The sequence below is a fragment of the Rana temporaria genome, chromosome 3 (genome assembly GCF_905171775.1).
Source record: "Rana temporaria chromosome 3, aRanTem1.1, whole genome shotgun sequence".
NCBI classification, from domain to species: Eukaryota; Metazoa; Chordata; class Amphibia; order Anura; family Ranidae; genus Rana; species Rana temporaria.
In genome coordinates, this window is record NC_053491.1 from 277,503,826 (window position 1) to 277,519,375 (window position 15,550).

At 42.1% G+C, this 15,550-nt stretch overlaps 1 protein-coding gene across 3 annotated transcripts in view; it reads right to left on the reverse strand.

The window, feature by feature from the left end:
- Window positions 1–15,550, reverse strand: part of LOC120932350 (rho GTPase-activating protein 7-like) — a 172,102-nt gene that overhangs the window by 58,332 nt on the left and 98,220 nt on the right. For all 3 annotated transcript variants that reach the window (XM_040344672.1, XM_040344671.1, XM_040344673.1), the window contains exons 8-9: window positions 12,663–12,861; window positions 11,810–12,026 (exon numbers count right to left, since the gene is read on the reverse strand). In XM_040344672.1, the coding sequence (XP_040200606.1) occupies window positions 11,810–12,026; window positions 12,663–12,861 (416 nt within the window). The remainder of the gene's footprint in view (window positions 1–11,809; window positions 12,027–12,662; window positions 12,862–15,550) is intronic.

Consider the following 15,550-nt stretch of genomic DNA (forward strand, 5'->3'; position numbering starts at 1 on the left):
CTTGTATGCTGTTAACTATCTTTTCTCCAGTTATTACCTCCACTAATTCCCGAATTTCCTGCCAATATTCCTTTATCTTTGGACAATCCCACCATATATGTGTGGTTGTTCCAATTTGTTCGCATTCCCTCCAGCACAGTGGGGATTATTAATCCCTTCGGGTGTCCTATGCCATCTTGAAAGACATTTATAGTTCATTTCGATTGTATTCATGTCAGTTGCGATGTTATGTACGGATGCTATTATTCTTTCAACTTGTTGGTCCTCAAATTTCTTGCTTATTTCTGTCTCCCATTTTACTATAAAGTAAGGTTTTCCTTGTAGCTCTAATTCTGTCAGGATTTGATATACTCTTGATATCACATGTTTTATTGGGATTTGCGTTGAGCACAATTTTTCTAGTGGAGTTAATTTCTTTTCATCTCTTAATGGTGTGGGTATTGAATTTATCAGATGTTTTAGTTGTAGATATTCCCAGTAGTTGATATCCCACCTGTTTTTCTCTTTTATCTCCAGGAGTGTTTTTATCTTTCCCTGTTCTGTAATGTCCTTTATTTGTGCAGCCCCCATTTTATTTCCCAACCGTGTCTCTTTCCCCGGTATGAAAAAATTTGTTTCCGTGAGTGACATTAAAGGTGAATTGTAGATCCATTTATTCTGTTTGTGTATCAAATCCCAAACTTTGAAAACATTCTTTGTTAATCTATGCGTGTCTACGTCCAACACTCTATACTTTCGTGGTATCCATGCATTTTTGTGAAGTGTTGTTTTACTTATAATATTTTCCATTCAAATACATTTTTTTTCATTCTCTTTGTGTTTGCTTCCCCATTCTACCATTCGTGCAATAATCGTGGCCTTATAATATCTCTTTATATCCGGTGCTGCTAATCCTCCGTGTTTTTTTCCTCTCGTTAGGCCTTGTACACACGACCGGATCTGTCCGCTGAAACTGGTCCGCAGACCAGTGTCAGCGGACAGATCCGATCGTGTGTACAGGCTAGCGGACAGATATCCGGCGGACAAATGTTTCTTACCTATGCTAAGAAACATGTCCACTGGAAAGTTGTCCGGCGGACATGTCCGCTGGTTAGTACACCTAACCAGTGGACAGATATCTCCCGCATGCGTCGAATGGATTCGACGCATGCGTGGAAGTATTTTACTTCCTGGTTTGGTGACGTGGCGGCATCAAGTGTTCCAAAATTTACTCTTGGATTTTTGTTTTTCCATATATATTTTATCAGCATTGTTTTAATGGTCTTGAAAAAACTCTGAGGGATATCTATGGGTAACATCTGGAATTTATATGTTATTTTTGGGAGGGTAGTCATCTTAAAGGCGTTTATCCTTCCTAACCATGAAAGTGCTCTTGTTGTGTTCTTTTTTAAATCTGTTTTTATCTCATTTAACAGAGGGATAAAATTGGCAAGTTACAGACCGTCTACTGTAGATGTCAATTTAACCCCCAGATAAGTTAACTCTCCTCTCACCCACGTGTATGAGTATTGTTTTTGCAAAGCAAGTTCTTCTTTTTTCTCCACTCCTATATTTAAAATTTCTGTTTTTATAGGATTTTTTTGAAGTTTGAAAGTTCTCCTTACTTTTTTATTTCCTTAGCATTGTTTGGCAAAGTCACCCTTGGGTTTGTTATATACATTAAAATGTCATGAGTTTTCATCAATGTCTTGCAGTGCTGCTATGATTACTTTTTTGGTTGTGAAAATCATAAAAAATATTAATGGGAGTCATTTTCGAAAGCTCACTGCGGGAAACACAATCCTACATGCAACTAGTGCACACCCTCAACCGTTGGTACAATCAATCCCTTATAGTCAGTATTTAAGGTTAAGAAGAAGTTACTCAACAGACGATTCATTTCGTCTAGAAACTAACCCTCTAAAACTAAGTTTTTACATTGGCAGGACAAAATTGGATTTTCATAAACGTGCGGGTAGACATATTACGAGTATACAAACAGCCAACTCTGAGCTCCCATTAGGGAGACATGTTAGGGATTATCATAGAGGTATACGTCCCCAAATTCTATTTTTGATCCTGGATCACATTCATCCAAATTTTGGAGGGGGGAGGGGACTCCTCCAGCATGAAGCACGCTGGATCACGGAACTTAGGGCTACCACCCCACCAGGATTAAAAAGTCAATTAAGTTTTTGACCATTCCTAGAGGTTTTGTGTCAGGAATCTGTGAAAAAGATTCTTAGCACATTATCCCTTTAATACCATCTTGCCCCCCCTAAGTGGCCAATTGTAGCTATTTACAATCTATAATTCTAATGGGGCTGTCTCTGGACCGTTTAATGTATGTCAAATGTATATGTCCAATTGCGAATTGACTGTCACGTCTGAGCGTAATCTCATACTAGACACTGTACTTTGATGTCATTGTTTTCATGTGATAGCTTTATAATCCCCTGGAAGTGGCTTTGGAAATGGCTGACCAACTTATGGACTGCACTGAATTCTGCGACTTGTATGTCCTTTGATATGCATAGACCAAATGTCACTCTTGGTCTCTTCTTTCCTGAAGGTACTGTGGGAGCCTGCCCTATATGCTCTCTTTAACCAATGCCCACCCCCCTTTTTTTTATCTATACGGGATGGCATCTTTATGTCTGATATGGGGGGCCTATTGAATAGCATTGGCCCTCCTGTGTATTACTTACCTGCTTTCTACTTTTCATCTCTCTATGGTTGCTATGCCTACCACATCTGCTCTGCAAACAGTGAATCAGACTGCATATTTATTTCCAGCACATGCGCAACGGCTAGCTGTTCAGTGCGTATATTGAAAGTCCAGCTAATAGGAAAATCTATGGGAAGATGACCTATCCATCCCATTATATATGATACAATAGCGCTGATAATGCAGTGGACAGCCACCTGTAATACAGATGCAATGATGGTCCAATCATAGTGCCATCAGTGAGGCACATACTAGAATGGCCTACTCCTCCCACTGTACATGATGTAATGCAGATGCAATGATGGTCCAATCATTCCCCCCCCCCCGCCGCACGTGATGTGGCCACGCTGACGCGGGAGGGAGGTGCCATCAATGAGACATGCACTAGGATGACCTACTCCTCTTACTGCACATAACATGATTGCGTTGGCACTTGTGCGCGAAAAAGTTTTATCCCTATTGTGGGGTCATCAATATGGTATTTATAGATTGAAATTATATCCCCTCTCAAACGTCTCTTCTCCAGAGAGAATAAGTTCAGTGCTCGCAACCTTTCTTCATAACCAATATTCTCCAGACCCTTTATTAGCTTTGTTGCCCTTCTTTGTACTCACTCCATTTCCAGCTCATCCTTCCTGAGGAATGGTGCCCAGAACTGGACAGCATACTCCAGGTGAGGCCAGACCAAAGTCTTGTAGAATGGGAGAATTATCAGTTTATCCTTGGAGTTAATCCCCTTTTTAATGCATGCCAATATTCTGTTTGCTTTTTTAGCAGCAGCTTGGCATTGCATCCCATTGCTGAGCCTATCGTCCTACTAGGACCCCCAGGTCCTTTTCCATCCTAGATTTCCCCAGGAAGTTCACCCCCTAGTGAGTAGATTACATTAATATTTTTGCCACCCAGATGCATTATTTTGCATTTTTCTACATTAAACCTCATTTGCCATGTAGTTGCCCACCCCATTAATTTGTTCATATGTCCTTGTAGCTATCTATGTACACACCCTATGGTCCATGCCAATGGACCTTACTTTGTACAGTAAACGTTTATGGAGAACTGTGTCAAATGCTTTTGCAAAATCCAAATACAGGTGTTTTCTTTGATTCCAAGGTCAATATGCATTATCTACTTATCGACAATTAGATTCGGAAACTAGAGAGGGATTAAATATTTGAAAATTACAATTTTGTCAAGAGAGTTATTTGCAATGCTGCCATATCCTAGTGTTTAGCCAATGCCCGAGTATGTACAGGCATATACTGTATATAGATATTATGTGAAAGCAGATTTGCTCTTACCTATCTCTAGAGGGGTTGCTTTACACAGGAATTATGATATGCTTCCCCTGGCCCCTCTAGAGAGGCGCTAAATAAAGTTGCTCTAGGTATGTATACACACGCTGCTACGGATATTATATATATATATATATATATATATATATATATACACACACAAACACATTAACACGTACAGTAGATAGTTATATTTACCACTTCCACCAACTATGTTGAAAGCTATTTATGGTGTCTATATCCCTCTCCACAGGAACCACTCTTACTTTGACATACTTGTAGACCCTTGATTAAACAGCTAACACCTTCAAGACTCATGATTGACTGAACATATTTTTTTTATCATGACCCTTTGCGTGATTACCATTTTCGATTCTCAGCTAAATGGGTGTGATAAAAGAGCTCACCTCCTATGAGACACCTTCAGAGTGGTATCGGATGATCCAATAAATATTCTTTTATCCATTGACAGATAAGGTGCAGACTCTGTTGGATTGGTATTTTTCCAAACTCACTTTCTACGATGCTCCCATTTTTTGTCTCTGGCCTTTGATTCTTAATGTATGTTGTGTTTTACTATAGAGTGTTGCAATTTGTTAATCTCCTTATGGGATGCCCCTAAAGAAAAGACTCTTCGCAGGTCCTAAAACGCGTGAGAAACAGCACCAGGAGAACACTTTTATCCTATTTAATTCTGTCATATCTTTTTAATATGTTGGTACATGGTGATATATACACCATGGGCCAGATTCACGTAGCCCGGGCGCAACTTAACTTTTCTGATTTAAGTTACACCGCCGCAAATATCCTGCCTAAGTGCCCGATCCACAAAGCACTTACCTGGAAATTTGCAGCGGTGTAACTTAAATCCGTCCGGCGCAAGGCGGGCCCAATCGAATGGGGCGAGTCCCATTTAAATTAGGTGCGCTCCCGCGCCGGACGTACTGCGCATGCTCCGTCGGGTAAATTACCCGACGTGCATTGCGCTAACCGACGTCGCACCGACGTCATTTGCTTAGACGTTAACGTAAATGGCGTCCAGCGCCATTCACAGACGTCTTACGCAAACGACGTTGATGTTTAAATTTCGACGCGGGAACAACGGCCATACTTACCATGGCAGACAACTAGGGCTCAGCCCTAGTTTTACGCGGCGTAACTCGACGGAAACGACGTAGATTTAGATCGACGGGCCGTTCGGGACGTTCGGGGATCGCCGTAAGTCTTCATTTGCATATTCTACGCCGGCCGCAATGGCCTCGCCACCTAGCGGCCGGCCTAGAATTGCATCCTTAAGATCCGACAGTGTAATTCAATTACACCTGTCGGATCTTAGGGCTAGCTATGCGTAACTGATTCTATGAATCAGTCGCATAGTTAGAAACAGAGATACGACGGCGTATCAGTAGATACGCCGTCGTATCTCGTTTGTGAATCTGGCCCCATGTTTTTAAACAGTGTTTAAATAAAATGTATTCACATTCTGTATACTAGTTACCTTAAAAGTCCCCTTGTGTATATTGGGGGATACTTTCTCTATATGATCTCTTTCTTTCCAGCCAAGAACTCGGCTTTGTTTACTTCCGTCGGCTGCACGTGACGTCATAACGTTGCGCCCGGACCTCTGACGGTCATAGCAATAACTGGGGACTATCTGGCCTATAATCATCATACAGTGGCGGCGTATTCTTTCTCTGGGTTTCCGATCGCACAGGCGAGCCCAGGTAAGCACCAGAGGGTGGCGGAAGGGAGGGGTGTCCCTTCCCGCTGCCTGTAAGAACGATCAATCGTCTCAACTGCCGGCTTAGTGCACAGAACTGCTGGCTCTAGAAAGATATCTGAATGATGCCTGCAGCTGCAGGCATCATTCAGATATCCCCTCTGAAATTCAAAGACATCATATGACGTCCTTGGGCAGGAAGTGACTAATCTGCTTTTTCCTCTGGGACAGGATACCAAGGCATTACAGTGGTGGCTTGATAAAGGGCTCTATAGAATTGGACATTTTTCTTTTACACTATGTTTTTGCGATTAAACCCTTGAGATGTCTCTTATGGAACACTTTTGATTGTTCCAGCTTTTCCACTTTCTGAGATCTATCAAGCCAGAGGGACAGGCCACTCACACTGTTACTTCTTATGAGAAGTGATGCACACAGGACTCTGGTCAGCGGGGAGGTATCCATCTTATTTATGGGGTACTACTGGGCACTCCTCCCAAATGTTCTTATATGTTAGAATGGGAGAGGGTTCTAGCAGAAAATAAGGACCTTGAACTATGGCATAAATAATTTTAATGTTAATTTACTGGTAATGTGAATGTTGCCTTAATGGAAGCTAATGTGAAGGTTCTTACCCGATGGTATTTAATCCCCACAAGACTGGCAAGAATGTATCTCTCCACATCTCTGTTATGTTTTAGAGGGTGTAACCTGTTGGGATCTATGTATCATGTATGGTGGGAGTGCTCTAGGATTTAAAGCTTTTGGAATGGTATCTTTGCTCTGTTACTTAGCGTTACAGGTGTATCAATTCCACAAACACAACAAATTGTCCTTCCTAATGTCCCGGTTGAGTGTACACATAATAGTGTGCAACGCTTGATCTGCATCTTGTTGGGCGGCAAAATGACTATTGCCAAATCTTGGAAGAAACCTTCTGTATCCCTTGCACAAGCAAAGAGAAAAATTACATGGATTATGTTACACGAAAAATATGTTTTGGGGTCTGGGGGGTGAATGTCTCTTCTATACTTGGTCTGCTTCTGTTGCTGGCAGCTCTATGCTACCTTAATATCCAATTACAATATGAGCTGTGTACTGTTCCACAGTCATTGGCTCAGATTTTTTTTTACATCAAATGTAATTTGTTGGTATGGAGCATATACCTGGGGGGGCAATGTTTCCGCTCTTGTTTTGCTTATGTACGTTTGATCTATTGCTGTTGTTTTGAGGTTATATACTTCATTGTGATAAAAATTTATAAATTACAGTATATTGAAAGTAAAATATGTACCTTCTTTGTAATTACGTATACAAGACCTATTGTAAATAATTTTCACCTAAATAATATTCTAAATAGTTTAGAGAATTCTAGATAACAAATCACTAACTTTCACTCTTAACTTTAAGTAAAAGTTCTCTATGACATCATTACAACATATTTCCTGCCTGATTATCTACAGAACAACACTAGTGAATGACACCACACAAAGAAACTGATGATAAGAGATTAATCCCTGGAGCCAGGGCTTTCAGATTGAACTTCTTTGAAGACTCCATTACAAAGTAAAACATTAACATCTATATATCTGGCAAGTTCCTTCAAAGTAGTCTTTTTAAGTAGAAAAGACGCAAAAAAAAAAAAGAACACACTACACAATGATCCACTCATGCTGCATACAAGAAAGATTTGTAAAGAGTAGGATTAGGTCATTCAAAATAAAAAAAATAAAAAAAAAGTTAATCCTTTTTAAGTAATTCTGCTAAAATGTCTATCAGTCTCCATGCATGTTAATAGGATATAAGGGGTGTTTTCTGAAGAAAAAAAGGGCTATGGAATAAAACATGTAAATTATTCAAACTTTTTTTTTTTATCTGATTTGACTTTCAACCAAACTAAATAGCAGACATCCCACGGCAGAAGTATGTGCTTTTACTCTGATCTAGTGTAGGATCATCCAGATGTCAGGATGTTGACCGGATGCAGCCCACTCTAGCTTTTTCTGTGGTCCCACAGCTGCCTGAGAAATTTGTTTTCTTTACATCATTTTTACTGGGATCCAGCAAATCTGAGATAAAGTCTTTCCCACACAATCAGATAACTGATAGCATTAAACTGTAACATGTTTAAATTTTAAAAATATACGCTCTGAAATCTTTTAGGTGTTCTTTTAATATACACCCAATAATAAATACAGTGGGTAAAATAAGTATTAAACACGTCACCATTTTTCTAGGTACCATATTTTTTGGACCATAAGACCGTTTTGTGTTTTGATCAAAGAAGCCACCCCCCCTGCACGAGAAAAATCTGAAAGTCTTCCCACTGCCAACTTCCGCACAAATGCAGCCCTTGGCGGCCGGCACATTTCACACACAGTGACCGCTGTGAGCCCAGTTTAGCGATGGCCGATGAGCGCCCTGTGATTGGTCAAATGGGGTAATTTGCCCGTGCCCGACATGGGCGTCTGCGATTGGTCTCGACAGAGCTTGTCACATGTGGAGGCGGGGCTGGTCTGTGAGTGATTGCATTGTATGGTGACCGGCACAGCTGCACGTGTGAGTCCCGCCTCTCTGCTTGGCGGCTGTGTGTCTCCTAAAGGTCTCCCTCTGATTACTCTGTCAGCCCCCTCCCCCTCTGTCAGTCAGCCCACCCCTCTCTGTCAGTCAGCGCCCCCTCTCTGTCAGCACCCCTCCCCCTCTGTCAGCCCACCTCTCTCTATCAGCTCCCCTCTCTGTCAGCCACAGCAGGGTGCATCGTGCCAGCCACCCACTCACTGACTCACAGTAGGGAGCCAGGCCAGCCACCCGCAGCAGAGTGTACCATGCCAGCCAGCCACCCACAGCAGGATGCACCATGCCAGCCACCCACTGACTCACATCACAGAGCCAGGCCAGCCACCTGCAGCAGGGTGTACCATGCCAGCCACCCACCCACTGACCCACAGCAGGGAGCCAGGCCAGCCACCCGCAGCAGAGTGCCAGCCAGCCACCTACAGTGACCCACCCACAGCAGGGCCAGGGTGGCAGCCATCCACCCAGGGTGATGCACCCACACCAGAAAACCAGCCAGCCACACACAAGAGCCAGCCAGCCATGGTGACCCATCCACAGCAGAGCCAGGGTGCTAACCAGTCACAGGAGCCAGCCACAGAGGACGTGGGAGCCAGCCAGCCACAGACGACGTGGGAGCCATCCAGCCACAGAGGACGCGGGAGCCAGCCACAGAGGATGCGGGAGCCAGCCAGCCACAGAGGACGCGGGAGCCAGCCAGCCACAGCTACAGTACCAATAGTTAAGGTAAGAGGAGCGCTACACAGTGCCAATTTTTTTCTACTTTGTGAGAGGTTGGGGCAGGGGTGAGAGTCGTGGTACAAGGAGGGGGTCCCTTGAATGAAGGGCTGCATTATTGGCAATGATCGGGCTGCATTATTGGCAATGGTCAGGGCTGCATTAATGGCAATGGTCAGGCTGCATTTCTTTGGCACAGGTCAGGCTGCATTTCATGGGCACTGGTAAATATTTTAGTACACCATTTGGTTAAGAATTTTTTTTTCTTGTTTCCCCCCTCTAAAACCTATGTGAGTCTTATGGTCAGGTGCGTCTTATAAAGCGAAAATACGGTAAATATATTTCTAAAAGTCCTATTGACATTTTCACCACATGTCAGTAAGAACCCATGTAATCTGAACATAAAAAAATATTGTTTTTGTTTCTTTGTAAGTTCAGAAATTACGTTATGTGTCATAAAATGGAATGACACAGGGAAAAGTTTTGAACACGGTAAATTAAATTTACAATATTTAATACATTGTACAAAATCCGTTGTTGGTAATGACAGTTTCAAGACACCTCCTGTATGGAGAAACTAGTTGCATGCATTGCTCAGGTGTGATTTTGGCCCATTCTTCCACACAAACAGTCTTCAAATCTTGAAGGTTCCATGGTCCTTTTCTAAGAACACTGATGTTTAGTTCTTTCCATAGATTTTCTATTGGATTTAAGTCACGTGATTGATTGGGCCATTCTAGCAGCCTTATTTTCTTTCTTTGAAACCAATTGAGAGTTTCCTTAGCTTTGTGTTTGGGATCATTGTCCTGCTGAAATGTCCATCCTCATTTCATCTTCATCATCCTTGTAGATGGCAGCAAATTTTTATCAAGAATTTCTTGGTACATTTTTCCATTTGTCCTTCCTTCAATGATATGAAGTTTGCCAGTACCATATGCTGAAAAACAGCCCTGTTCACACCATGATGTTCCCAACTCCAAACTTCACTGTTGGTATGGCGTTTTTGGGGTGATGTGCAGTGCCATTTGACCTCCTAACATGGTGTGTATTATGACATCCAAAGAGTTAAATTTCATCTAACCAGGCTATATTCTCCCAGTCTTTCACAGGCTTTTCTAAATGTTGTGCATCAAACTTTAAAGGAGCTTCAACACGCTTTTTCTTCAGCAATGGAGTCTTGCATAATGAGGGTGCATACAGGCCCTGGCAGTTGAGTGCATTACTTATTATTTTCTTTGAAACAATTGTACCTGCTAATTCTTGGTCTTTATGAAGCTCTCCACAAGTGGCCCTTGGCTCTTGGACGACACTTTTCTGATAATTCTTTTCACTCATCTGACAGAAATCTTGCAAGGAGCACCTGGTCATGGCCAGTTTATGGTGAAATTATGTTTTTCCAATTCTGGATTATAGCCCCAACAGTGCTTACTGGAACATTTAGACGTTTAGAAATCCTTCTGTAACTAATGCCATCAGTATGTTTTGCAACAATAAGGTTGCAAGGTCTTGAGAGAGCTCTTTGCTTTTACCCATCATGAGAGGTTTCTTGTGTGACACATTAGTAATGAGAGACCTTTTTTTATAGGCCATCGGTTGAGACTGAACCACCTGATATCAGTTTGCACTGACAAGGGGCAGGATTGCTTTCTAATTACTTTACTGATAGATTTCAGCTGGTGTCTTGGCTTTGCATGCCTTTTTGTGCCTCCCTTTCTTCATGTGTTCAATACTTTTTCCCCTGTGTCATTCCATTTTATTACATATAACTTAATTTCTTAACGTATTTGTTTTGGTTTCTTTGTATGTATGGATTACATGAGTTGTTACTGGCATGTGGTGAAAAATTCATGCCAATAGCACCTCTAGAAACATATTTACTTATGGTAATGTGTTGAATACTTATTTTACCCGCTGTATGTTTAAAAAAAAAAAAATGTTCTGCATAAATCAAATATGATAGATTCAAGTTTTGGCATTTGTGGCCCAATATATAAAAAAAACCTGTTCACCTAAAATAATGTATATAAGGCCTTTTACATATCAGCATATGAAGAATACCGAATATATTTTTTGGTAAACAGAAATGTGAAGACTCATTATTGGCAGTAATAGAAATGTTGGGGCAAGCAGAAGATTGGTCTTTTTTTAAACTAAATGTTTTTCCCAAAAGGATTAATGAGGCTAGTGACGTGCGTTCTGGTGCATTTCGGTGTGATGTTTGCATCCAATTGCAGTTCCATGTGGAAAAAAATGCAGCACGTTTTCTTGACTGCACTGGAACACACTATAATGGTGAGAACTATGCCATTGGAATCCATGTAACCTACTGTCTATGCATTTTTGCTGCAGAAAGAAAATGCATATGTTGTGAACCAACCCTAGGATAACTCGCCCTTTTAGTACAGTTATCCCTAAAATGTTGTCCTTTTTCATCCAGAAAGTCCTCCAAATCCTATACTTAACTGTCCACTGCGATCTTTCCTAAGGAGCATCTCTTCTCCAAGATTGGCAGTGCATGCGCAACAGATTTTCTATTAATGGTAGGGCTGTCAGTTGTTAGCCTCAACAAGTTCTGACGGACTTGTTGAAGTTATGCAAGTATTACACGCATTAACTACATATTGCATTAAAACATGCAAATTGTAAATCCAGGATAGGGGTAGAGGAAAAAAATGTACAAATCCTAATAAAAAAAAAAATACTTCACTTAATGGTCTTCTTTCTTCTTTTTCTTTTGGATCATTAAGACAAATGCCATAAAACGTTAATTTTACTCAGTCACAATCAGAACCATACCTGTTTGAAGAAGTGCTCTCTCTTCGGAGGGAGTTTAAATGAAATAAACTTGGAGCGAGACACACAGCAATATTTGTTTGGGTCATCTGGTTTTCACTTGCACAAGCAACCACATCTCTTAGGAAGTACAGAAGCATCTTAAGGGCTTCACGATTTTCATCTGGAAGTAGCATTACAGCAGCCTGAGCTGCAAACATTTGTTGATCCTTTGGCACATCTGAGAGACAAGAAAAAAAAAACTATATGGGTTCAGTCACAGGAAAATCTGAACAACCAAACAACTGCAAAAAAGTTCAGATGAAGGTAGCGTTTCTTTTTACATTTCTTTAGTAGAGCTGCTATTTGAAACCCCAACACTAATAATTTTCTTCCCAAACAATATTTTCTCCAGACTATACCAAAAATTCATGTGTAATTTTTTGCAGATAATGCTAACAAGTCTCATAATTTTATTCTGTTGTTGTTGTTTTTATTACTATATGATACCTACTGTACTTAGATTTTGGAGGTTTATAGTTAGAAGGATTTGGGGCATCTCCTTTCATTATCTGGCTGCTGGATTATCATTGGTGCCCAAATGCCCACTATATATAATCCCTATTCATGAACATTATCCCATAAGGGAGAAGAGGAAGTCATTAAAGCAGTGTCAGGTGATGCCAATGCCTACAGAGGTTTCGTCTTAAGAAGGAACAGAATTACGGGAGCGTGCAAGAGTGAATGGGGTAATGTTCTTTAAAAAATGATCCTGCCACTTTACGCTGATATGGCACAATTAAAATTTAATGAAAGAAAAAAAAAAAGTCATTACATTTCTGGGTGACAAGGTACGCAGAACAGAGAAGGATCTTACACTGATAAATGTGCAGGAAAGATTCATACAACTTGTTGGTAAATATAGGTTCAGGTAAATCACGGAAATACTGCTTCACCATGTCTGCTACATCGAATGCAAATTGGCCTTCATAATTCACAAAGTTACAGTTTAATTCATTCATCTCTCGTAGAGCCAGGATTCTAGACTTTACACCAGACTTTCGAAAAAGGCCAACCTGTAAAAACATAATCATTGGCAATAGTTTTCAGTATATCATTCATTTGCAGTATTTTAGAAGCATTTTGTGTTTGAGACTGTGCCAATTAACAAATTATCCTTGAGGCTCTTTCACACGGGCGGACCGTATGTCCGCTTTTTCATCCATCCGTGTACGGATGAAAAAGGGACATACATTGGTCCCTATGAGATTGCGGGTGTCAGCGGATGAACATCCACTGACACCCGATCTCACCTGGTTCCGCAATCCATCCGTCTGCAGATCAGATTGGGTGAACACAGACAGACGGTCCTTGTTCATCCGATCCCCCCCATAGAGAAGAGCGGAGAAAAGACAGGGCAGTCCCTGCACAGTGTGCGGGGGACCGCCCTGTCATTCGCTGGCTCAGCGGGGATCAGCGGAGCGATTCCCGCTGAGCAAGCAGAGGTTCACGGGGCGGATCATGATCGCTCCGCTGATCCCTGCTGAGCCAGCGAATGACAGGGCGGTCCCCCGCCCCGTGTGAAAGAGCCCTTAACTAAACTTACATTAAAACAAATAAAGGGGGGGGGAGTTACAACATGACAACACTTACAGCTCAGGCAATGTAAAGTGATTGTGTGAAAGTATTCAAAAGCAGCATAGATGACCTTTGGTGAATACCACACTTAAAACATTTCATGGGGCTTGGATTGCCAAGGGCCACACGAAGATGCTCACCTCTTGAGCTTTTGCACCTGCGTTTCATCCTACTGCGAAGAACTGCACACATTGGCATTCCCAACTCCAGAAATGAGCAGGCAACACAGGAGGAAAGCCCAGAGCTTTAGTCTGATGGTTACAGCATACCTGATGACCTTTGGTGAATACCACATTTAAAACATTTCATGGGGCGTGGATTGCCAACGGCCACACGAAGATGCTCACCTCTTGAGCTTTTGCACCTGCTTTTCATCCTACTGCGGAGAACTGCACACATTGGCATTCCCAACCCCAGAAATGAGCAGGCAACCCAGGACGAAAGCCCAGAGCTTTAGTCTGATGGTTACAGCATACCTGAAGCCAGACATTTGGACTTTCATTCACAAGTCTCCCCGCAAGGCCTCTTGTCATGCTCCCAATATGGCACCTTAGAGAGCTGACTTCGAGGCTTCTTCCCCAACAGTGGCAGCTGGTGGTATATTTTCTTTGGGGGGTGGCGATCAATCCACCCAGAGCCACCCCCGGTCGGTCACCAGCCCCGCACTTACCCCATCTAGGTCGCGGGCAGCGCTTCCTCCTAGTGCTTTGCAGTGGCTTCCCCTGTGTCTCCTCCCTCCTCCTCCTCGACAGCCAATAGGATCGCTTCTCCCATTGGCCAATAGGCTGATCCTGATTGGCCGGGAGGAGAATTAGGAAGAAAATAGCGATTTATTAATTCACTATTATTGCACAACTGGGTGGGCTCTATGCTATGAGACCACCCTTTTGCAAAGCCTATTAGAGCCTCTGGATCTAATCATGTGCTTCTAAAAGAAAAAAAAACATTGGAATCCATGTGTCCAACGCCCGCATGTAGATTAGAGGGCCGGACGCATGGATTAGGGGGCCTGCGCCATGCATTACGGTCTGCCACTGCTCCCCAGGCCCATCCACCTGCTTCACTGGTGGTTCCAGACTGGCTCATACTCACACCCACCCGGAGTTGGATAGTATTTAGGAAGCGTGTGACATCTCTGGCTCCTTGGAGAAATACTTCTCCCTCCTTCCAACCAAGACCTTGAATCCACATTTAAAGACATGGAAGACAGACACAAGTGGGATATGGAGGATCTCCACATGAGCCAAAAGGGGTTCCACAACAGAGTGGAGGCAGTGGAGAATGTCATTCCACCAATTATTTCTGGTCATGCTAAACATCAAGCAGCCTTCATGGATCGTCATCAACTGCAAGCCCTCTGCTCCCATATAGTTGATCTGGAGTATCGCCATAGGATGAATATATATATATATATATATATATATATATATATATATATATATATATATATATATATACACATACACACACACACATGCAAAAGTATTCACCCCCTTTGCATTTTTCGTGTTTTGTTGCCTCACAACCTGGAATTAACATGGATTGTTTGAGGATTTGCATCATTTAATTTACAGAACATGCCCGCAACTTTAAATATGTTTTTTATTTATTGTAAGGCAAACAACAAGTAGGACAAAATAACTGAAAAAGTGCATAACTATTCAACCCCCTAAAGACAATACTTTGTAGAGCCACCCTTTGCTGCTATTACAGCTCCAAGTCACTTTGGATAAGTATGAGCTTGTCACATCTTTCCACAGGGATTTTTGCCCATTCCTCCTTGCAAAACTGCTCCAGTTCCTTCAGGTTGGATAGTTTGCACTTGTGAACAGCAATCTTTAAGTCTGACCAGATTGAGGTCTGGGCTTTGCTTTAGTGATAGTAAGAAAGTTGGGGCACTCCATCCCGGAGGAGGGATGGCACAAGCGATTCCCTTTTCACCTTCAAAACCAGTCACCCAAGGGCAAGAACTAAAATTTCAAACTTTTGACTAGATGGTATAGAAGCCTGAATCTCTTACACAAAATAATATCTTCAATTACTGACCAGTTCTAGTGAAGTGGCGAGAACCTGGAGGGATTCTGCGCCATTTGTGGTGTACTTCCTCCCTTTTGACCTTTTTGGCAT